Raw genomic sequence first — 27053 nt, 5'->3', positions numbered from 1 at the left:
ATAAAATTAAAAATCATTACTGAATTAGATATTTGTGGATGTCGTATAAAATATTATCACACTGTACAAATGTTCGTAGATTTTATTCGAGAAATTAATTTCCTTCTCTCAGTTGCAGGACAATTTGCATACTGTCAATTAGCTGCAAACGAAATATTAGAGACAATCGATGGAAAATGTATAAAAATAAATCGTTTCAATCTATATTTTATATTTATATATTTATGCACACACATATGACGTATATATAATTATGTAGGTGTACAATTTGATATTTATTATATCCAGTCTATAGATGAAATTGTTCGCAACAGCCACTTCAAAGTTAATAACATTCGGTTTTGTTTAAATATACACTATTACACTATCAACCGCACATTTTACAGTCTCGTCAATCATTGAAATGCAAGTATAATTTAATGGTAGGTACAATGGATAAAACTACATTTGGTGAAAAAAAAAAAATATACACAGCGGTATTAGACGGCCTCGTATAAAAATAAAAATAAATATAATTAGCCCGCAGACACGGGGCAAGTTAGGATTTTGTTTGCTGAGTTCATCGACGATCAAATCCGATTCCACCATCGGGGGTCGAATCTTTCAGATATTCTCGGTACCCTTCGGCGCCGGTGAATATGACGTCCACCCACACTCGGACCGCTTGGCCAGTCGCCGCCGACAGGTAGAACGTCCGCTGGGCGGTCTTTACCACGAATGCGCATCCTTGCCCCTTGGTGCTGTTCGTGTGGTCGACGTACACTTCCTGAATGTCCTGTTTATATTAACACACCGGAAACAAAAATTTCAATAAAATACTAAATAGTCGAAGACCTGAAAAATACACAACGTGGTAGGAAACTATTTGCGCAAATTTACCTAAAAGCGTAGGTAGCTCGCCTGTGCGAATTCGAGCATCCCTAAAAGCACTGCTATACAGAGTGCTGATTTACATTACAAAAAAAAAATTACTTTTCGGTGAAAACGCTTGGTAAAAGTACCTTTTTTAACTACTATTGTTGTAATCATAAAAAAAATTTTTAAAAATGTCGTTTCGAATAGTAATAGTTCAATAGTTTTTAAATAATTACATCTCATTGAGAAATTTATATCCTACAAAAATCCTCTACTACACAGGCTACATTATCATTAGATTTTTGGTTAAATTGAGAGAAATCTATTAGGTACACTATTAATACGTAGCGTCAATGTGCATTTACTTAATTCGGAAGTTAGTTAATCCGTGCGTAATGTGCGTATACAATAAACTCATTTTTTGATACACAGTTTAAAATTTGCTTTATCAAATTAACTCTTAGTTCAGAGTCCGGGATATTGGTAAAATCTTGGTTCAATGTGTATTAATATTTTTTGGCCGGTATTTGAAATTCTAAAATTCTATACCCTTAGGCCTTATGCATCAATTCTTCATCAAGAAATAAAATATTTAGCTTTGAAAATAAAACATTCGCATTATCAGAATTGTTACCTGAATAATAACAAAATTATATATTATGAGCACTGTTTGTTAGTCAGCTGGGTAGTGTTCAATTTCATTTGTAGTTTATATTCCAATATTTTAAATTCAAAAGAAAATTTTGGCCATCACATCATTCATATATAATAATATATAGGCTCATGAGCGAAATCAGAGTAAAACGATTTTGGGAGCTTAACCTCCCTAACATGGCCTGCTTTGCATAGGCCACTAACGAACTTGGAATACTTGCAGGTTAGACTCTTATCTGTCCACCCCTGATTGGCTTAAATTGTGGTGTCCCATACTTCATTTCACATTTCATTTCTTCATTTCACAACCGAAAAGCTGATAAAGGCATTGATTTAATATTCACATTCATAAATGCGTATAAACGAGCGGTATACAGCTAAATACGTGCAAACCGGAAAAAAAATGTTTGAAAAATTTCCCAACACACACCTGAAAACGGATCGACGCCCGCGGTGGGATTTTCTTCTCAGTCGCGGCGACGCTTGATCGATGGTTGGCGGCGTCGACACCGTCTTCGGACCGGCGACGATAATAGGATAGGGTCCTCGACTGCCGATCGAATACGAACCATCTCTTCAGCCACTTGCGTCCGCCGCCACGGTGCGCGTTCTTGCTTCCGGCGCCAGATAATTTTTTCAAGTATCCTCGGCACGATGTGCTGTCGATCCAGAAGTGCCGGTCGACACCGTCGTTGTCGTCGTCCAGCTGGTGTCCCGCCGACTCGATGTGCGCGCGCAAGTCGAACGCCATCCGGTTCTCAGTCGATCCGTCACCGTCGTACCGGATCGGCAGATATCTAGTCAACGGCCTCTGCAGGGATAACAAAAAAAAAAAAAAAATACATCTTAATATTTAATTTTTATAGATTTCTACAGGTGAGCGTATGCGAATTTTTTACTAAAATTAATATCATTTAATATTTTAGATGATGGTCGTATATTATTTATGAAGCCATATAAAAAAATCGTGTATAGGTAGTCATAGTAGTAACTATATGAGTGCAAGCGGTAGGTACTAACTTTTGTGATGTCCGACGGAGACGTTTTGTTTTTTGGTCGGAGTTTTATCGTGGCTTCTCCGTCGAATATAGTTGACATTGACATTCGTGAAATAGAGTCATCCGATATCGGTCTGGCACAACCATCGTCCTGCATTAAAAGTCAACTCGGAAATATTAATCTAATTTATAGTCCCCCGAGGCAATGAATGAGATCTTGCAATTTTTTACATATATTGTTTTCAATAATCGTACACCATAAATACATAGAATTCTCTCTCTATATATAATATATATATATATATGTTAGCGGCAATGTGTATAATATATTTAATATATAAAATGCCTAGGAATTCTATATAATACCTGGTGGTTTTTAAAAAAGTGTATAATAATTTTTTTTTTATACACATTTCCTAAATATTCTGTATAATAACTAGGCATTTCATAAAATGACAAACACAAATTGGTAATCTGTAGAATAGTGAAATAATCCAAAAAAATAAATTTCCTTCTATAATAATTAAGACAATTATTAATTTTATTAGCTCACAAAAAAATATTTATTACAAAGTAGGTATGAATTTAATATTACAGAATATAATGCATAAAAATGAAAAAAAATAATAATTTGTAAATTGTATGGGTAGTGTACTAACATGCAGTTATTAATTATTATTACTATCATATTATTCTATAAAATACAAAAATCTATGTAGAACGTAATTAAGAATAAATAGAATATACTTTTTTAAATTTATTTTAAACTTTGTTAAGACAAAAAACAAAATAAATGTTAATAATAGGATTCTATTATTACAAAAAAAAAAAAATATATATTAATAATTTCATATGTTTAAGTTAATAAAAATTGGTTAAATTTATTTATTGCAACACTGTAAATTAGGATGACATTTTGAATTACAATGAATTTTATTTTTTAAACGCTTATACATCTGTTATTTTGACATCTTGTTGAACATGAACATTTAATAAAGCCTTGTCCAGGAATTCTACTTCATTAAATTTATTGATATTACAGATTACTAATGGATTTATTTTAGGTGAAGTTACATTGTCAAATATCAATAGGTACTGATAATATGGATTTAATATAATGCTTAGGTAATTTAAAAAATTTTATAAATTGCCAGCTGTAGTTGGTATTATATATAATTCCTAGACATTTTATAAAATACCAATATTATACACATTGCCGCTAACATATATATATGTACATTTCAATGCTATAATTTTCAAAAATGATAAGGAGATTCAGCAAAATTTTAGTGTCACCAACTATCCCTCTTTGAACTTAGTTACAAGGCTAAGATCTGCCCAACAGATATATGTTTAACCGGAAGAAACCAGAATATTGACGATAAGTAACGAAAACAATTTTTACCTCTCCACCACTGCTGCCTATACTGCTACAGCACGTTGTCGTCATGCTACTAGTCATTAAGCTATTGATGTTATTGGCTATCGTATCCTCCGTTACGGGAGTGACATTCGTAAACCACGGTGACCTTGATGGCTGCAAGTCCCACGACAACGACGATGGTGACCTCGATGACATAGGAGATTTTAATTGCTGGTCCCATGACCACTCCAAAGACTTGGGTGGTACATGTTCCGTTGCTGGTTGCACCGAGTGCATTTCGTTTTGAAACTGATGGGGACGTCGGTATTGATCTGATATCGTGTTTGTTGCATTCGTCGTGCTGGCTGCAGTGAAGTCCAGATCCTGCAATTTCTTGTGACCCTATAATCATAATTATTGTACGTAAGACATAAAATAACAAGTTATTTATTAGTTATACAATACGGCGAATAATTTATATGGATAAATAACTTTTTTTTTTTTTGAAACATTTTTAAACATAATATGATTTAATTTTTACATTATCATTATTCACAATGAGCTGCAAGGACTGCTCACAATAAGGCTGACTATAAACATCAAAGACACATAAGCTTTTGGAATTGTAAAATAACCAATATTGTTATGAAAAAATTAAGGATTTCATTAGGACGCATATTACATGTTGATTTGAGAATATTAGTACATTATGACCTATTTTTTCGTGTAAACAAATATTTAAGCTATTTAGAACTCTGTTATTGACAGTCTTAATTAGAACTTAAACAATTCTGAATTGAATGTCACATGAAGTATAAAAATAAAACACTTTTTGAGCAATATTATTATGATTTATTTTTTCATAACAATATTGGTTATTTTACAATTCCAAAAGCTTATGTGTCTTTGATGTTTATAGTCAGCCTAATTGTGAGCAGTCCTTGCAGCTCATTGTGAATAATGATTATGTAAAAATTAAATCATTATTTATTAATAGTAGTTCCTATATTATATACCAAAATACATCAGTTATTTCTTGTTTAATTTTTGATATTAATAATATTATAACATTTATAACTATTATGAAATGTCGAAATTTTATGTTTATAGTTTTATAATATATTTTGTCAATATTAGTAATACGACTTAAAAAGTCTTATGGAAAATTAGAATAGTGTTTTTAATTCATAACATATTTTATTAATATACACAGAACACCCCCTCAAATAGTTTCGAAAACATCCGGTTTTAGGTAGGTATTTGAAATAAATCGTATTCTCAGAGACAACTGCTGGACGTACAATTACAAGATTTTTGATTTAAATCTAAGATAACCATCCTACTATAAAACCACTTATTATACAGTTATACAGTCACCGACCGTGATGGTTATATTACATTATATTTATATTCTAATGGCGACTGTATTTTTATTATTTAACATTATTATCGTAAAAGCGTGACTAAATGTCTAAATTGGTAGTTCATATTTTTGAAAAACATCGATTGGAATTTTATAAGAATATCGATTTTGAAAAATCTTAATAATCATCACGTTTCATACGATCTAAATCGGAAACTTATATCAGAATAACATTCACGTGAGCTTGAAATACCTGTTGGATGGACAATGTAGCTGCATTGATGTCAGCCCGTAGTGCTCGTAGCTGGTCATCGCCAACGCTTCGCAGCTGATCGAGCTGCGCGCGTAACCACTCGGCGCGAGCTCGTCGTGCCCGCCTGACCGCCACGGCCGCGGCCCGATCCCTGTGTAACTCTTCCCTGCGAGCCAACCATCCTGCCTCCTCTTCGAGCAATCCGAATTCTACATCTTCGTATAGCTACAAGACATTCACTAGCATTACGTAAACATATATATAAAATATACTATTATCGTCAGCAAAAAAATTAATCGTGTTAGTCGTCGACCGCGACATTGTTTTCACGAATCGTTACAATATAATGACGTATTATGTTATTGTATATTAATATAATATTATTTTGAAACATTATTGATATTATTATACGTCTCACCTTTTGTTCAGCATCCAATAGTTCCGTCTGTTTGTCGATGGAAGCACGTATTTCAGATTTCAGCACGTCGTTGTCTTCGATCGATTCTAACCGCTTCCGTAACCTATGACGATTATTGATATATTATATATTATTATTATCCATAAAAGCATGTAAATTGTAATAAACTGTGGGCGTACACTATTTAGATACTGTAATTAGATTTTATAAATGTGGTGCCGGGTGGGTGGTGTAATATAGTTAGTGGTGTAAACACTGTGAACGAAAATATTAGATCTATTATACGAGATAGTAACTGTGGCACATTACTCTTTAGAGATGAACAAAAAAATAAAAACTATTTTCAAAACAATCAACTATATTAACACGATTATAAAAAACATATTATATATTTCATTATATTCACAACTATATATACGAAATAACAAGCCTGGAAAATTAACTATTTATTTTTTGAATTGTTACTTTACTTTAGTCAATAGTTATTAAAGAAAAATATATGTTAAGTTCAAATTTTATTTTATTTCATCTTAACAAAAACTACTTATACTTTCAAACCAGAATGTTTTAATTTTTTTTAGGATATTCAAGCGTGCCCCTATTCCTTTTTTAAAAGGGAACGCATGGGACGGGTTGGCTAATTAACTACACAACATTGCACATCTCTTCCCTCCTATGCATACAATGTGTGGGGCCCCCAGTAATAGCTTTTAATCCAGCCATTTACATAAAATCATGGATCTTCAATGGAAGAAGAGATGCAAATAAGGTATGTTGTCCAAATAGACAAGTAAATAATATTTATAATTATTATTCTGAAATGTGAAATCTTTTAAATGAAGATGTATAATTATAGAAATAATAATAATTATTACATTATATAGGTACTACATATAAAATATTTCATTGTTTTGTATATTTTTTGTGAAAAGTGCCTTAAATTATACCTTATAAATTATGATTTTATTGTATATGTTATGAATTATGATACGTGTTTCTTCATTTTTTATTATGCTTTTCAAGGGACCATAAAGTGTGGCAGTGAGGTGATCCTCCCCTCATAGTTATGTGAGTTTGATTAAAATTCTAGGAACACTACTTTTTAAAAAACAGCTAGTGTACCTACTACTACTTTATTCCCAAGTAAACCACTGGATAAATCTATACAATATTGTACAAATAATAAGTACCTACATTAAATACTTAATTATAGTTGATTAAGTATGTTTAATCTATGTTTAGTTTTACCATATTATAACGAATGACTCACAATAAATTGATAAATATTATTTTTAATCAAAACGTTTGTATTATTACTCGATACTATAATTGGTATACGAGTGTATCATCAACACACCCCTGTCGCATGTTGTTCCATAACATATTTTTAATTTTTAATTTATTTAATAAATACTTTTGGTATTATGTTCTTAAGCCAAATAGTTGTTATATACTTATTTATTGAAACGCGATTTGGACAAAAAACGTTAATAACAGGCGCTTAGTCAGAATTGTCTAAAGGTGGAAGGAGTGTTTTAATTTAATAATTAATTAAAATGATGTACGAGAAACACTAAACAGTTTAGGAGAGAATTATACGAGCGTGAGGTGGGGGGGAGTAATCTAAAATCCGAAACATTCCCTGGCTACGTGCTTGGTTGATAAAATATATAATCCTTATCAGAATAACCATAGGTATTGAAAACTTAGTTGTTTTTATCATCGAACATGTAATTAATTACTCAATTACTAAAATTAATTGATATCATAATTTTTTTTTAAAACATAAATAAACCTAACAATAATTAATCCTTAATAAACTCTTATCAAATTTTTTTTTAAACAGTATATTTGCAATCCATGCCAAAGTACCTACACCAAGTTAATTAGATAAAAACTTAGAGAAAAAAAAATTATTCATTTAAAAGAAAGTTAACACAAAAATAACAGATATGATATGACTCTAACAACAAAAGTTGTTTGTAACTTTGCTTAATTTTTCAAAAATACTCCAACAGCGCGATGTCGAATTGTTGTTGTATAATAGCTAGGTATAGTGTTATTGATTTTCATTGAAAGATTTGAAGATAATATTTTTAGGCGAGACTGTAATTCTGTACGAAAATTTATGTTAAGTTGTATTTATATGCTTACGTTATTTTGATTCTTATTCCCTACTGAAATTTCGTATCAAATAGTGGATATATATTACAACGTAGAATTTTTAACCCTGATGCGATATTTTTTTGTTCCTCGTTTCATTATACTTGTTTAGCCCTCCCCCTTCTCCAAACACGGGTGTTATCCGCTATTACCTAGGGTACCATCTCATTTTTATAAACTTTTCGTTATTAGTATAAGTATTATATGCATTATTATTCTGGTAATAAGGGTAAATTATGTACATGCACGGCCTAAGTAGTATAATAATAATAATAATAATAAATTACTCTTGGAGTGTTTGTCGGTGTCCTGCCAACTGCGAATCAGCTGCCATCCTCTGGTCCTGCTGTTTCACAGTACAATCGTCCATTTTTTGCCGGCAATCGGTTACGGCGCGGTCCAAACCGTCTACAATGTTATCCGACTGACGGATTTCATCGTCGGCAACATCGAGTTCAGCACGCAGCAACGCAGTCTCAATGATCAACTGTAAACACACCGATTCAAACTTTATCGTATTAATCTGGCGAACTTGTAAAAAAGTTTTTCACGACTGTAAATTTAATGATCTTTAAAAACAATAATACTAATATTTTCCTCAATAAAATTATTAAAAAATTTGTGTTATCCGGACAGTTAAGTTACACAGTTATAATTAATCAATCTAAATAATTGTTTAATATCAAATGATAATTTAAAAGTTTAAGTTTAAAAGCCTTTGAACGAAATGCTATAGGTTTAAAAATATATATACATATTTATTTACATTGTTGATATAATTAATTAATATTGTTTACTTTTTATCGGGCGACTTGATTGTTACACACGGTTGTCGCTGATTTAAAATAATATGAGCTCAAGAGGTATAGATATAGTAAAGGTTACGTATAGATAATAATATTTACTAATTGTTGTAATAAAAATAAACAGATAAAAATATACAAATAATTAAATTCTACTAAATAATTACGTGTTCATAGTTTCATACTTCATATGCATTTCCAAATTGATCATAGAAAAGATGATTCACAATTCACGATTTAAATGATTCACGGTTTCATTTAAAAGTATATTTTTTGTTTAGGTATTAAATACAATAGTCCTTGTATATTATGGCAAAATAAAGTCCAAGATTTTTTTTTAAATAATTTATTTCATAATGTGTACCAAAATTTAAAAAAAATAATGAAAAATTTAAAACATGTATTATACATTCAAATTAAGATGTAAATAAAAAATTAAACCCATGGCCACCGTTTTATTGAGAGTATATAACCTGCTATCTACGTGAAAGAACTCGTGTTTTAAGCAAAATCTAAGATTACGTCATCGCCACTGATTACATGTAAATCAGAAATAGTATGAACACAAAACTAGATATAAATGAAACATCTTGATTACTTATTCAATATAATTGGATATTCGTATTAATAAAATCTTTACCTTTACGCTCTCTTTTTATGACTTTGAGGTGACACATTTTTAATATTTTTGTTGAAATAAGTTTAATTAGCAATGAAAAATGGCAAAACTATTATTATTGTGATCATTATTTTCTTATTTAAAATACATGCAAAATAAAATTTAACTATGAGATATGAGAATGTGTTTAAAGTTTTATTTCTGTGACCTTTTAAAAACTATTTAATTTTTTTAGGAAATATTATGTATTAAGTAGGTACTTAATAATAATGATAATACGGTTATTTGATCTAATTTTTAAAAATCGTCTTATCACGTGAATAGTAAACTTAAAAAACTAAGGATTCGAATTAGACATCTGGAATTGGATGAATTCAATTGTTTCAAGTTTTGGTTTATTCATGTATAGCATTAAATCAATAAAATACCTAAGACATATCGTTGGAAACACATTCATGCGGTAAGAGAATACGCGCGCGCGCGCACACACACACACACACACACAACGATAAATTTACTTATTATTATTCAGTCGCCTATACTGTCTATATATTGGATTCCACACGTAAACGTTCCACTTGCGATCCCGCTCGAGCATATCTATACGGAGACGTCCAATTGAAATTTGAATAACAGGATAGTATCGTCACATTACAATATGATATAATTTTTTTTTTTGTTTTTTTTTAAATTCAAAACGAATTATTTATTTATCGATACGACGCACTCACCTCTCGGTCGACTTCTTCGCGTCGCAAGTGCAACTCCACCAGTCGGGACTTGTGCGCGGACAATTCAACGAGCAGCTTCCGACGTTGTTCAGCCGCCTCAGCCACCCTGTCGGCAGCAGCGAACGAAATTGTCGAAGTTGTCGTCGTGCCACCGTTTTTGGAATCCACTGCAAACGGTGACGAACGCAGCCACGTCGTCGTCGTCTGCCACGAAGGCGGCGGTGTTGATTTAGGTAATGGTGACTGCAATAACTGCAGCTGCGTTTGTTGCAATGGCCGGTCCGGCGATTTCGACGTGTGGTTATCTGCTGCAGAGGTCGGTGACGTTTTGAAACCGGCGTCGGAATTTTCGTGCCCATTGATCTGACTCTGACCGAGTTGATGGTCCTTGTTGTCACTGTATAAATCATAATATTTTTTTAAAAAAGGGATCACTATACTCACACTATCATATCCAGAAGCCAAGTAAACATAAATATAAAAAATAATGATGAAATTTAAATTTAAAAAACGAGGAGAGCACGCGTGCCTTGGTATATGTATTATACATTACAGCATTAATTATTTGTATGCGCAGCGAAGGAAAACAAGCCATATGTTCAATGTAAAGATAACACCTCTGGATAACGCTTCCGGTGGGCAAACGCTAACCGATAGTGATCGATTTAATTTTAAATCACGTGTATTTCGTTCGTGCACGTTGTCTATCGATTTTAATTTTTTAATAATCATTTCTCGGTATTGCTCTAACGGCATCACGAGTATATAAATGAAGAAATACATAAATTATATTGTAGGAACAAACAACTAACACAAACGCGGTAGTTCGATTCGTAGTGTACGTATTGTGTATTACATGATGTGCGATCGTTGCCCCGACATTATCCAAGTGTCTATGTATAGATTTTTATGAGCCGCACAGGGTTAGAGCAGCTTGGATAGCTCATCCATATGATCCATTGATCATTTATCATATACATTATAGGCACAATAGATTGTACATATTATATACTATAGTATTGTATGTAATAAAGAAAATAAAGTAAGTTGTAGTATAATTTCATATCGAGTTTACAAAACAATGTTGTCAATAGATGAAACTTTTTTCAAAATTGTGGCAATATATAGCTGATATTTCGAATACAAGTATAATAATTTGAATTTATAGAAGCCAATATTACGTATTGTATAAAAATCACGTTCTATAATTTAGTTCAACTATATAGTAAAGTTTCTTGCTTTTAACGGTATAATTTTTTTGTCATTACTCATTTCACATGCCGTTGTTGGGCGTCGTTCTAATATAATACATTGGTTTTTTACAATATTATTACAGTTGTTCCTGCAGTTAGGTATACCTACACCGATATATTATTATAATAGTTTTCGTGTATTTGTAGTTACTTATGCAACAGGCGTTCCATGTAAGGTTATCCGTGCGTTCATTATTATTTGTTCAACGTGCATATAAATATTAAATATATCTAATAAAACATGTCGACTAGACAAGAAATACTCGTATGACACTGTGCCGCTGTTAGTATTATGTATTTAATGTTTTAAATAATAAAAAGAAATGATATCATAGTTAAAACATTATATGTTTAAAAAAGAATCAAAATATAAGCGAATTATTTATCTATAACAAAGGTTAAAGACACAATAAAGTTGTGACACCATTTAACAAGTCGAAATCGAATGAAACATGAAACAATTATATTTTTATGTTTGTTAATTATTACACTAGATATAAATAGGTATGTGATAAAAATAGATTTTAAAAATGAAATGTTTTGTTAACGACTATATTGAGTTCTTAATATTTTGTATTATGTATAGCTTCTATATGTTTTTATGTACGTATTTACGTATTACTATTTATTTGATAAAAAAAAATATTATTCACTTGGCCGGGAACGTACATAATTACTCAGTACCCATAATACTTAAAAGTACCGACACAGTTAATATTACTTGGTATAAATAATATATTAATAAGATAAAGCTCATTAACTTATATAAGCCATAATATATCGCAATTATTAAATTGCATTCAGAAAAGTAAATTATTGAATGAAATTCAATAAATAATTGAATTTTAGCAAAACATATTATACAAATTTAAAATGATCCACATATTATTTAACACTATACTTTATCTATAAATAGGTGTAATAAATTTAATGTAATTATGTAAATAAACAATCAATTAAATTATGTCATTTGAATGAGTATAATTTTAAACGTTAAAAATATACTATTATTAACTTTGAAAATTAGTACTATCACTTGTTATAACTAATTAACGAGTGTCATTATAAAACAGTTTTTTTTTTTACACATGGAGTTCATAGTGCGTATTATTTAATGCAGCTGTGATCAATGTGGTGTTAATAAGTTGCTGTATAATATATAAAAGGACACCACCGTCCACCAGACACCAGTAATAAGATCCGCCTATTACTCCCTCCGTCCACTCTTATAATATGCTATGTTCGGTTACAATATATACAAAATAAATCTAAGAGGTTTATTTCAGAAGAGAAAATAATATATACTCGTATTATGGTAAATCTAAATCGATTTTGGTTATCTAAACAATTTTTCCAGAAAACAGTTTTGATTTATATTTTCATAAATGATTACGTTAATCCTACCGAATCTCCACTTAAACGGTATAAGTAGTAAATAATAAATACTGATAATAATTATTTTTAATGCGCAACGACTTGCCTATTATAGGCCACAGTCGTGTAAAGAGTTAATCAAATATACAGTTTTGAAATCATGTTTAATAATATATGAAAAAACTTATAACTTATACAAGGGATGCATACCATACAATTATACAAACACTCAAAAAATGCTTGGGTCATAACTGAACATGGCTTTTGATATCACCGATAGGCCTAATACCATATGGTTTAAATACAATGTTCATCGAATCGTGATATAGATAATCTTATAATACTGTATTTATATATTTTTTTTATTATTATATGTTGTTATTTGTTGTACTATTATAATTATAATTATTTATAATTAATCAGTCTAGCCGTCTAGATTTAGTTATCGGTAATTTGCAAGTAATTATATGATCAAATTGTCCTCAAACCTACACAATATATATTACCTATCATATGATTTCTTATTATCTTCTCGAAATGTATTGATACGTGAATGGAAGTAAAAATGTAACACACCTTTTATTTAATTAGGTACCTACAATTTGTACAAAATATTTAGTACAAATAATTTATTCTAATTATTAATTTTATCTCTATTAATTAATTAATGTACCTAAAGTAAATTAGTTCTACACAACTTCAAAAAGTGACTAATTTGTGCATTTGTCATTTTTATATGTGCAATATTGGGTCGTGTTTGAAAATTGCTGCATAAATGTAATAAGATTTGCGTTTTGTCACTAAAGTGAGTTAACAGTTTACACCTATAATACATATATAAGTAAGTACCTACTGCTATTTAAAAATCTGATCAAAAAAATATACCTGTTGCAGTATAAATCTTCAGTAGTCGTCGCACAAGACGTCGAGACAAGCGTTTTTATTCTAGTCCTGGGACTTCCGCAAGTTGCGGGTGACGTCGGAAGATGGTCATTTTCCAAAAATACCGAGTCATTGTCTCCGCCGGTCGTGCGCAATGACAACGGGGACATCGTAGGAGGAGACGGTGTAGCCACGGACGGCCAGGTCGATGATGGGGACAGTGGCGATGTCATTGGCGATAGTGGCGATGTCAGCGGTGATAAAGGTGACGTGGGTGAAGACGTTTCTGTGGAAGATTTCTTGCTATCTCGCGGGAGGGAACCGTTTGTTTTGATTCTAAAATCAGAAAAAAAAATTACTATAATAATAAATTGGTAAAGTTAGATGGGTATAGCAAACTAGCTACTATATAGCATTTCAGTATATGCTTTCACATACTGTGATAATAGGTAAATTATCGTATAGCGTAAAAGTTGGTTACCTTTTTTTCTATATCAACTATCAAGTACCAAAAACAGATTTTAATTTGTATCAAGGGTCACAAAATAAAAAAAAAAAACGAAAGTATAATTTTATTTTTTGGATAAGTTGGAAGTGGTTTTTTATGTTTATCCTTTATTTTTGTACGACAAACATGCGTTCAACAAACTGAAGTTTACAATAAACGTATGCTGTATGCACTACCACATTTGTAATAGAATATCAGAATGTAGGTATATTTTGCTATATATATATATATATATATATATATATATATATACTATATATACACTGCACAATTATATGCGTAAAATAAATGATTTAAGAAATACTGACATAACATCAACAAAGATAGATTTATTTGTATACAAATTAAAATGTACTACATTGGGAACACAAAATTACTTTTCAGGCCACAGATTATACAGACCTCTGATATTGTGGTACATACCTAACACTTGGTCTTAGAACAGACGTGATATCTGAACATTATTAGGTTGATATTACCTAATGAACATATAATTGGACCATTTGATAATTAATTGAATAATTTTAAAATATTAATAATGTACTTAAAGCAGATTTCGATTCACACAGAAATGCAAATAATGCATGTCCGTTAGATTATATAGGCAAAGAATAGTCTTACAGAATATACTACATGTAATATACATAACTATATTAAACGAAGACATTTCAAATAATAATGTTTTTATAATAACATTTATATGCGATCATTAGTGCGTTAGAGTTAATTTGATTTTATCGATCGTATTAAATAAAGCACGTTATCATAAATTAAATCTTAGAATGGCCGACTTCGAACCCACTTAAGCTAATGCATATATAGGCGTGCTCGCGGGTTACGACCACGATTGAAGAAATGACTCATTTCAATTGTATACCCCTAAAAAATCTAATATTCTGAAGAAAAAAACTCAATATTTATAAATTTGAAACCTTGGAAATAGGTAGATATTAAAAAATTATACACAAACTAAAATGCTAAATTTTTGCCATTGTTCAAGAAATTCCATAGGTATTTTAATGACATTAAATTTATAATTTTATTACTACCCTATTGCACTTTTATTTTCTGTTGTAGTGGATAATTTTTTGTTTTGTACACCTGTGAATGAAAACTCATGGGCGCCGTCCGCCGAGAGGCATGCCCTCCCCTCGCTTTTGAAGTCAACGTGAACGTTTAATCACTCGTAAAAAAAAATTATCTGCAGTAGTATCAGAGATGTTTGACTTTGTCCCCCCACCCGTTTATATTTCTGCGGGTGCCTTTAAATGAAGTCTGCGTATGCCTTACCGGTTTTGATGCGGTGACGTGCAGGTCGTCGACTGAGCCGCTGTGCCTGGCGAAGTGTTTCCAGAACTTTCAGTCTGTGCCTGTTGCCGGCTTTTGTGCCGCTCTTCGTAGTCCACGCACGCCTGCAATACTTCGTCCAACTGCTGTTGCAGACACTCGGCGGTGTCCCGTTGCTTGATGTTTTCCTTGTCGTCGTCCCGCCCATCTGTCAAACTTGCCGACTTGTAGTTGTGCCGCTGGTAGTAGTACTATAAATATATAAAATTTTATACATGTAAACATATTTCAAACAGATATATAAGTCGGTACCAACGAAATATGTTATATGAATGTTTTTGGTTTTAATTGTATACATTTATATTTATACTACATTAATTGATTGACAAAAAAATAAAAATTACGGAAGCTATTGACGATTATACACTGCGGATTATTGGTTTATAAAAGATAATGCGATTGGGCGTGAAAATATAATTATGGTTCAGGAAAATGGCATTCACCGATGGCCGATGACTAAGACGCGGATAAACAAAATAAAGTAAAGAAGAGAAAAATAATTAACTGTGCAGATCTGTGTATAAGACTACAGAAGTGGTTGGTCGGTTTTTCTAGTCGATGAAGAACAAATAATTGATAATGAAACAATGTACTTACATTGATTGTACAGATATAGTAGCTTAGAGAGTCGGTAGCATATTATTGTATAAATGATCAAATGAATATTACGATTAATACAGATATATTGTGTTGCAGGCAGCTTTCCAGCGATCAATATGACGACTACTTTTATAGACAATGTTCAAATTATGAGAAATGAAAGTTTATTCTAACAAAGCAAAAATAGCGGCATTACAATATAGCCAGGTATAATAGATTTGATAAATAAATGCGATTTATAGTGTGAATATGTGATAGGTTAGTTACATGCCGCACTATGTTGATGATTATAAGTAGGTATATATATATAAATTATATATTAACATACATACAATTTTTATAACATATTGATGCATAATAGCTAAAACTTAATTTAAATAATCGAGTGATTTCTTAATTATAAAAATAGACAATTTATACAGCATTAAACATTAAATTAATTCAAGTTCAAACTTATAAATTCATATTTAAATGAAAAATTTAAAATCATTTTTTAATTTGGTATTATTGTTTTTTCATAAACGTTTATACAGATTCAATTGAAGAAACTGCAGAAACTTTAGAAAAAACTATATATTGTCTATAGACTATACGGCATTTTTTAAAAGGCAGTTAGAAATAAACTAGCAAAACAATTATTATATATTTCATTGGTGATGGAATATTTTAAGACTTGAAAATTTTGGCAAAATTGTATATAATTTTTAATTGACAGCAATAAGATTATTGCAAGTTGCAATAACGAAATTATATCAAACACATTTGTATATTGTATGTGCCAATTGCCATATGTGGCAGTCTACTTTTGGAATCGTGGAGATTTTCAATCCAACCACACCCTCCTCTATAACTCTAAAAATTCCCCTTCTTATACGTTACTCATAAAACAAACGCACCCACCAACTTAACATGTACAAAGGGTGAGAATGAAACCAATGGGGAGGATAAAAACTATATTAATATATTATAATATTTTGAAAGTTAATAACAATATAGTAGATATTCTAGATAAATTGGCATTACAATAAAGATGACCTTTTTCTTTGAATTAACTATGTGTATTGTAAGATATTTTTAAGTTACATCAAACTTTGAATTACAAACTAATAAGTTTAATTTATTTTTTATTAACTCGTTTAAAATCAAATAATTGGTTGACATTTGGTATAGTTTATAATTTGTTAAAAATAGCAATATTTAGCGTATGTTTTAGTTAATAAACTGTATATTTTGCTACTCGATCATAACTCCCTTATACGAGACACGCGCTGTGCAACGAATGAATAACTTTAAAACAGTTTTGTGACTCATCACAAACCCCTTTCAGACGACAACAACTCTATAATCGTTATCGACTCTATAGTCTACATATAAATGACGCGTAGTCAATCATTATAAAATGTGTGTCCTCCTATACATAAAAAGTTAATAAAAATTAATTTTGATATTAGTCGTTCACTACTAATTTAACGGCGAACAAATCCCGCATAAAATATAGTACATACTTTTATTACAGTAAAAAATAATGAGCATATATATACGAACTATAATTAGGGCTGGGAACTTATCTAGTATTCAAAAACCTTAGAATATGTATGCACATAATATTATGCATTTAAAAGCAAACAATATGCACGTAAAATATGTTCTAATAAAATATGATATAATTATATAAATTATGGAACTTAATTTATAATATTTGTGAGAAAAAATATAATTTTAATTATAATTGATAAATCTTGAAAAATTAATTGAGGTATAATCAACCTATAATATACCATAAAATATAACGGACAACGGAAATTTACTTACTACAAGCATCCTATATGCTCGTCGAGCGATGTTATATCAATTATATAATATTATTATATTGTTATTTTATGTAGGCTGACTGTAGACATTAGGAAAATAAAATTTTTATTGTTATGTTATATTTAAAGTCAAAATTTTCCAAATTTGTATTTATCTATCTATATATATATATATATATAGATATACATCATACTGCAGGTGTCCCATGGAGACATAACATTTTGACAAATTAAGTAAATTTTATTCCATTAAATATTAAATATATATATTTTTTTTAATATCAATAATCTCGTTATAAGTAAATTACGATAGTTTATGTTAGAAACATTATTATTTTAAAAAATATAAATTTTTTTTTAAATATTTTATATGAACATTTTTAAATACCATTATGCGCCTAGGTAAATTTTTATTTTTTTAAATTATAATGTTTCTAACATAAACTAGATCGTAATTTACTTAACGAGAATATATTGATGAACATTTGACTTAAATAAATTGTTCTCAAAATAATATTTACAATTTGGCAATATTGAATGTTTCGGAAGTTTTTTTCATCAATTTTTAAGTTTTTTATTTTCAGTATTAAAAAGCGGGTAAGTCGTGGATGTCGCTCTGCTGTACAGTAGGTTACAAGGGGGCTACTGTAATGGATGGAATTAAATTTGAATCCAATGATATATATCATTGTAAGTATATACCTACGAAAAACGATTCTGAGCGGAGACGGTTTATCTGTCTAGGATATATTATAAATTATTCAAAATTTTCAAATCTTAGATTTAAAAAGAAATTTTTTTACGAATTTCCAGCTTAAAATAATTTACGAATTTTCGTGATTTTTACGTATTTTGTTGAAATTCAAACTTTGAATGCTTATAAAAAAAAAATTGTGACTATGAATTCATTATATTTCTTAACTGCTATTGTAACAATATGTTAGGGAGCCTTATTGTATTAAAATTTCAAGCTTTTCTATCCAACAAATAAATTTTTATCGATATTAATTTAAAAAAAAACTAATAATGATTGAAAATTGCATATGCCTATAAATAGTTCAACTTAAGTTGAAATTTTTTGAAAATAGCACGGTGGATAGAATATACTTGTAAAAAAATTCGGTGAAAATTTCATGTGCCTATGGTCATCATTTGTTTTAATGTTACATCAGAAACCAAAATTGATTTTGTCGAAAACTGATTGTGCGTGAAAATTCCCGTTTTTTCCCTAATTTTTAGTCTGTTTATTCCGATTATTTAGAAAAATATTGATAATTTTTTTCTTTTAGCCCCCCAAAGTACAAACTAGATTCACTTTTTGATTTGAACGAGGTACTGAAGTCAAACTTTTATTGCCCCGAAACGCGATGACAGACATAAATAAAAACACACACACACACATCATGGTAAAATCAAAAATGTAGCGCAAGTGTCTATGTGCTATATTTAAAAGAAACATTTTTAAAAATATTGATTAGAACAAAGTTATTTCATTTGTCAGAATGTCAGATCTCCGTGGGACACCCTACATATAAATATATATATATATATATGATGCTTTTAATTTATCTAACATATACTCAAATGTGCATTTATATGCAATAACGACATTATTATGCAAAAATTTTAGATATCCTTTTCCATCTCGAGTTATGAAATACATCTATACACCATCACTCACTTTGTTCTGTGACCTTTTAGTTTTTAAACAAATATGAAAAAACTTAAAGTTCACATCCCTGTATATTATTAATAAAATATGGTAGGCATCCTCTAAACAACAATAATTAATAATAATTTAAAAAAAAAAAACGTTTAACGTGCGAACACTTACTTTAGAGCTGTTCGCGTAGAGCAGATCGTTGTGGTCCTGATCGCCGGTGGCGTACACAACGTTTTGCACGTTTCCCAGCGGTACGGTAGCGGTGATCGGCGGCGGAGACTTGGGGACATGATGGTGATGATGGTGATGATGATACACCGGGAAACCTATGACGGGATTCCTGTCGTAGTAAGGGCTGGGTAATGACAAAGGCGATGGCGGCGGTGGGGTAGTAACCGCTTCGTCCTGCGGGCATCCGGGACGAGCGGCGTTGGCGGCGACAGTGGCGTCATCGGCTTCGGTCGGCGAACTGGTGAGGTCTTGGAGTACGTCCGACCGTCCGGCGCCGGTGGTTGACGGACCCAGGCGGTGGTGCGGATGATCGTACCGACCTGCCATGTCCGTGACGCCGGTCGACCACGGCGACGTCCCGCCGGACGAGGGTGAGGTCTCGGTCACCGGCACTGGTTGATCTAATAGGGCCTCGAACCCGGTGCGATCGTGCCGCCGTTGTGGTTGTTGCAGTTGCAGCTGCAGTTGCATCTGTTGCTTTTTGACGTTCATCGAGACGGCGGCGGCGTGACTCTCTGCGTCTTAGTATAATAAATTTATCCCTACAGATTAAACGACGATCGTGTTATTATGTTGTTACAATAATAATTTTATGTTATATTACGCGCACAATATTGTTTACGCTCACGAAGACCAATGACCATACAATTCATTATGCGAAGACCATCATATTATTATAATAAAGATCGTCGAAAGTGAATAATAAAATATCATCATTAAAATTATTATAATATAATCGTAATAAAACGACGCGCATACGCACGCATTCAACGAAATGATATTTAATATTACGCGTGCGCGTCAACAGTACCTAATATATGCACGTTTAACAATAATTATGTGTAAATACATAACGATCTAGTACGATTTATGTACACAGCACTTATTAGTTATTATATGCGTGTTTTGTATATAATATTATAATAATGATATTGATATAACGACAGCATTATACACCATATCGTGGTATAATAATACAATATTATATATAGGACATCAGGACTCGAGTACCGCTCATGTGATGACGGCAATAATGATAATATTATAGTGTTTTATACTAATCGTCGACGGCTTTAATTACAACAACGACAGTTGTAAATTGTAATACAACGAGCCCGATATAAACGATAAATTATAACGAATTCATCGACAACGCCCCGCCCGTCGTCTTCGTGTATTATATAACGCACGAATAAGAGTGACGCGCTGAATAAGAGATAACAATTATAATTATTTTATATACGACGGCGGTACGTTTGACGACGGTTGCAATATGAACGTTGTTTTTTTATTAATTTTTTTTTTTATTCGTACCTATACAATTATATAATCGATCGGCAAAGACGCTGCACGTTTGCTAATAATATTTTATGTCTGCATCATGCCACCACTTGAGAAAAATAATATAAATATATATATGCATCAAAGATCAAACATACCTAATATTTTCATACCGCGTTCACGGAGGGTTTTGTGAATGGTTTTCAAGTGAAATATTTTTACGTAAATGAAAAAATAAAGCTCGAAAAACAAGGTGGTTTTCAATTTAAAAACTATATAGATATTGAGATACGTAAGCAGTAGTTCAGTGATACAGTACTACTAGTACTAGTATATAAGTATATACATGATGTGTGATGGGTAGGTACTAGGCACGTTTTTGCTATTAAAAATACAACTTTTTTAACTAGAACTATTAAAAGCACTTAGTTTTGTACTCGTAGAAAATCTTTTGTAACACTATTCTTGTGTAACTTTAGTAAATTGTAAATGTTGTAATTTATATCGATAGAAATATCAAATTAAAAAAATGATCACACATATTATAATTTATAATGGTAAGACTGTGATTTGCATACCTACCTACTGTAGTAATAATTTATAGTTGATTATTAGTTATTACACATAAGTATACATATCGAGGTAGAATATTTTACATTTTAAGGTTAAACTGCTTACGTTTATTTCATAAAAAACATTTACTCAATACTAAGTTAGTATTACTAAATACTAATTTTATAGAAACTACAACGACATACCTACTAGAGATACTCAAATATATAACTAGGTATAATTCTAATGTCAATACATTACAGCAGACATTTGCAAATTATTGAAATATATATTTTACAGAAGATAAATATTTTATGTTTTAAATATTCATGAACGTTCATAATAATAAATTAAAGCCCTAATTTTATAAGACGTAGTGTCTACTCGGCATTTGCTAGCTGTAACAACAGTATAATATTACACATCACGTCATACGCCGTCAGTATCTTTACGATAGGTCTAAAAAAACGATATTAAGTCAACGACAGTATTATATAACGCAAACAACAGCGCACACATAATTAATGCGGTTAAACGACGTTAGTGAAATCATTACAGTATTTTTTTCTGTAAACTAGACACAATTAGTGTACCTCCCACAGTTCTACACGCATTTTATACATTATACATCATACGCACAAATAAATGTCCATAACACTATATAAACTGTTGTTATGTTATGGAGATTGTTGCGCTCAATTGATAAATTAATTATTTAGCCGCCGCCCTCGTCGGTGCTGTAATCATGATTAATTGAAAAACCACATCGTCCTAGCTATGATACACCGGTAGTCAGACACACGTCATGTAGTTTAATGTTGCTGGAAGACCACCCATGTCTGTCGGTCCCCCCGAAAACGGAACGATTTGGCTAATGGCTAAAGTAGGTGTCCTACAATTATGAACAAACCAAAATAGGAACTTAAAAATATATTTTAAGCTACACCAGCGTGCACCGGATTAAATGAAACTTTAGTTTAAAAATATTTTCCCAAATCTATATAGGTAGTATTTCCAGTGTTGCACGTTTAAATAATATATAACTGTACCGATGTACAGGTTATGCTCAGGATCTTTTTCCGCAAAAAGTTACAGACCGAAATTTAACCGGAGTATCGCGGGTTTTCATTACATGTCGAAAATAAATATTTTTGATCGTTAGGTATAACATACGAGTATACCAAAGAAACGGCGAGTGCAAAACGCTCAAATAATAATTATTATTATTGGCACGTGCCTACTCACCGATGCAATAACATTTACATATGTTCGCATAATATTATATTAATGGGTGAAAAATAATGCGATTCTCATATACATTATGCATATTATTCTTGCAATAATATACGAACTTGGCACTTATCACGTTGTTATATACGCGTAACAGAAATCCTCACATCTAGTTATTTTCAAAAGGTCTTTTATACGCGGCGATGAATGTTGCAAGATACCTACGTATAATTTACGTATAGATACACGTATATGTGTACGTAAGAACATGTTGCATTCGCCACGGATGGAATTTATAGCGTAGAATATTTATATATAAAGGACGGACAAACGTTAGGAATTTATACATTTACTTATCAATCGTGAACGGAATTCACACATCTCCGAAGTGCACCATGTTTGTATTTTATACTGGATCTGATAAACACAATCAATTTCATTTATCTACGATGTTTTATTAACGAAATGTCGATTTTTGAATCCGATTGTTGTCTGTTAATTGTTGCCCCGAACGTTTCTAGTATACGATTAGTTCACGTGGGAACACAAGTCCCCGCTCGCTCGCTCGCATTCATTCCGGTGAGATATTTTGATTTTCGAATACCGTTTGGGAACGCGACCATAAACATGGTAGGTACATACCTGTACGTATATAAAGCCCCACGGGCATTCCAGTACAGCCGTCCCACCTCCGCGTTTTGATTTTCTGGTCGTAAAGGTTTTATTTATTTATTATTTTACATTATTTATTTGTTTTTGGGCTCTATATTATACAAGCGCGATGATTTAAACGCATCGATGAAGTTCCCACTATAATATAAGCGTTTACCACCGGAAACCCAACCTCTTCCTCACGGTGCACATGCATTTTAATAGTAATAATAATAATATCATGAATACGACATAACCATGGCACTTGTGGCCGTCGCCTATGATGGGCGCGAAAACAGTATTGGCCGCTTGTTCCCGCACACGCATCGCATAGTGATGCGTTTTTGTCGGTCGCCCCGATTTGTGCTAACCGGTTCGTTTTGCCACCCCCGCATTACCGCTCCCCCCAACATCCGTCCCACGTGCTGGTTCGATTTGAACAAACAAAACGTGGGAAATATCGTCGGAGTAACCGATACGGGAGCAGCCGCGGCGAATATACAGATGTCAAATCACATATGAAATCCACGGATCGCCAGAATCAGCGCGAAAACTACAACGTCGGCAGTTTAAACTGCATGCAGCGACCTCGTAATAACTGAGGTAATAACAATAACAACGTTGAACAGCGATCGATTGTTATTAGAATGTTTTATAATATGACGTATATAATATACTGCATAACGATGATGTTGTTGTTATTTATATTGACATGGGCGCGAGAAGGTTTTTTATTTTTCCGATTTCGGATTGTTATACGTATGAATTATTATAAACTTACATAATACAATATGGAGCGATAATATTTTTGATGCTAGCGATTAGTGCGAGAAAAAAAACGTTTCAAAACGGCAAACAACGCAATCCGTTCTGATATTTTAACATAAATTTACGATTTCTTTATTTTTTTAAAGCGTCCGTTTCGTTATTGTTGACCGCCCGCCTCTCGTCGTGATGTATCATGTGTCACGATGAGTGTAAAAAAATGATTTTTTAACATAATAATAATATGCAAAAAACCTCACTCGAGATTGCGTACGGGGCGTGTATCACACTGTACACACACTTTTAGTACAGCATATACGTATAATACGGTACTCGACTTGGTATAACTCTTACAATAATAATATAATATTATTTTATCGTCGCGGACGCACTAAAACAACGAGGGCCCCGTCATCGCTGCACGCCTCGTCGCGGTCGTTACGACCTAAATAAATCGTGTTAAAAATAATATACCGACGTTACCGTAACAACTTGTTTTTACGAATTTTTTTTTAACATCTTACTCCGGCGGCGGACGCGCAGTTAATAACGATATAATCGATCACACGCGCCGCCGATATAATAAATATTATTATTATGTAAATCGACCGAACAGACCGTCCGGGTCGTGACAATAATTAGTGCGGACAATAAAATATCGATTCAATGATACAAATCCAATAATTATCGACCGCCAAGAGAGGCGGCTGTGTAAGCAATGAGCGCAGTGATATTAAGTCGAAAATCGGACGTGGAAAAAAAAAGACCAAATGGGGGGCTCGAATCATTCGTGTCGAATCGTTTTTACGACGACGACCTCAAAAAATATAACAATAAAATAAATAATAATATACGTATCAATTTTCAAACACCAACACATGATCGTACCTACACCAAAAATTACGATCTCGTCTCTTAACATTATAGTATAGTCACACAGTAATAATAATAATTCCTCGTTAAACGTTACATAATTTAACGTTGTTTCGCTATTACGTCGTAGAATTTTACGTCCATGTGGTAACAATAATGCAACAGTTTCAGTAAAACGTCGTTTCCAATATGAGATTGACTTCATGTAATTTAATTATTATATTGTTTTTTGACATCATTTAAACGCATTTTACTTACGGTGAATTATTACAGCAAAGATGGATGTCGTCGCGATTTACGCGGTAAAAGTTCGCGGAGTCCGGATATCCGATTATCGGTACCTATATGATAATAAATATTACAGTATTAATTAATTATTGTCGCGGTGGTCGCGAGTCGTCGTGCAACTGCTGTCGGTCGGACGGTGTTGACGTCTCATGACTCGGCGACGGCGGCGATTTGAACGCGCGGACAGCAACGGAAAAGCCGGCGAGTCGGCGCGGCGCGGATCGGCGTGCGAGTGGTGACAGACGCGGTGCATCGGCGCCGTTGCTGGTTGCACACTGCTGTCCGCGGTCCGCCGGTCGGCGGCACAGCAACAAAACATCGTCGCCGACAAATAATAATAATAATATGCCCGTGAAACGCCTCTACGCGCGTGCGCGCCGCCGCCGCGGTAATAATAATATTTTCATACCGCCGGCAAGGCAGCTGCTGCGGCCGCGGCAGCCGGTCCCAGGCGGCGGCCCAACGGACGACGGACGGACGTCGACCGATGAGACGCGACGCTGGCGCTCCTCCGCGGGTATAAAATAAATAAATAATAATAACGAAGACGATCGCGTTCGGCGTCTACTTTATTATTATTATTTTTATTATTGTATAGGTAGTGCGTGCGTGTTTGCGTGTGCGTGAGGTATGCGTGCGAGTAGTGCGTGTGCGTGCGTGTGGTTGCGTCCATCACCATTCACCGCGCTTTGTGTGCAACGGCAGCTGCACCAGCTGCGGAGATTATAGCAACGTAGTGCAATGCCGCCGCCGACGGTGCAGCCCGTCCAAGAGAGGAATTTTCGTCGTCACAGTGTGACAAAAATATTACTATTATTATTATTGTCGCGCGGAAGACGATTTTCACCCGCGAGAGTGCATGCAATTGGCGCGACACGTGCCGCAATAACAGACCCGACGATGATTTTATTTTATAATATTGTGTAAAATATTGCAACAATGCTATATTATATTATCGTTATTTCGTTATTTTTTTCCACTTAGCCTGTACGAGATTTGAACACCGCACACATATAAAGCATAATTTATATTTATATATATGTTTGACAAACATTGTTTGTACTTTATATCCGTGGAACACCGTTATACCGTAGCCGGTAGGTGGTAGGTACTATAATAGGTACACGGCGACATATTTACTAAAAAATATATTAAAACACCAAATATTGATATTATTTATAGCAATTCGTCAATTGTTATATACTTACTATTAGTATAATATAGCAAGAGTGGTGAACTTTTTTTGGTTCTAGTGCCAAATTGTTGCAATCAAGGGTTTGATAATTTTTCACACGCCCAAAATTGTAATCATTAAATAGAAAATATTGCATATAGTAGTAACTGATAATATATAGTAACATAACAAATTTTGCATATGGGAATATTATAATTTTTAAAATGTTTATAATTTATTTTTTCTAATTTTACAACCAAATATTATGAATAGCATAATTTTTTCAATTTTAATCTTTCACGCGCCATTGTAATTTGACAAACGTGGGTTCGCCACTTCTGCTATTAAAT

General features: G+C 32.4%; 1 protein-coding gene and 1 long non-coding RNA gene across 2 annotated transcripts in view; one reads left to right on the top strand and one right to left on the bottom strand.

Moving 5' to 3' along the window:
* Positions 1-8359, top strand: part of LOC149062352 (uncharacterized) — a 38221-nt gene extending 29862 nt beyond the window's left edge. Inside the window, exon 3 of the long non-coding RNA XR_016189920.1 lies at positions 6486-8359. This is a non-coding gene — a long non-coding RNA (uncharacterized LOC149062352). The remainder of the gene's footprint in view (positions 1-6485) is intronic.
* LOC107168495 (uncharacterized) lies at positions 203-25817 on the bottom strand. Its single transcript, XM_089217973.1, has 12 exons — positions 25500-25817; positions 19830-20431; positions 15528-15775; positions 13733-14065; positions 10221-10617; positions 8355-8554; positions 5905-6007; positions 5487-5711; positions 3913-4272; positions 2530-2658; positions 1940-2320; positions 203-775 (listed from the first exon to the last, which is right to left on the bottom strand). The coding sequence occupies exons 2-12, from the start codon at positions 20379-20381 to the stop codon at positions 560-562; spliced, it is 3144 nt and encodes a 1047-aa protein (XP_089074099.1). The 5' UTR covers positions 20382-20431; positions 25500-25817; the 3' UTR covers positions 203-559.
* Positions 25818-27053: the final 1236 nt, after the last annotated feature.

The sequence above is a fragment of the Diuraphis noxia genome, unplaced genomic scaffold, assembly GCF_037042655.1.
Source record: "Diuraphis noxia isolate RWA-SAM2 unplaced genomic scaffold, SU_Dnox_SAM2 contig0001, whole genome shotgun sequence".
Taxonomy (NCBI): domain Eukaryota; kingdom Metazoa; phylum Arthropoda; class Insecta; order Hemiptera; family Aphididae; genus Diuraphis; species Diuraphis noxia.
Note: the sequence above shows the minus strand (reverse complement) of the source record. Positions and strands in the feature narration are given on the sequence as shown.

What these genes read in the sequence shown, in the direction of transcription:
- LOC107168495 (XM_089217973.1), bottom strand. Translation starts at nt 20,381, where the DNA reads ATGAACGTCAAAAAGCAACAGATGCAACTGCAGCTGCAACTGCAACAA. An exon ending in TATTGGATGCTGAACAAAAG is followed by an intron (nt 5,712 to 5,904) that starts GTGAGACGTATA and finishes AATGTCTTGTAG; the next exon opens with CTATACGAAGATGTAGAATT. An exon ending in CTACATTGTCCATCCAACAG is followed by an intron (nt 4,273 to 5,486) that starts GTATTTCAAGCT and finishes TTATGATTATAG; the next exon opens with GGTCACAAGAAATTGCAGGA.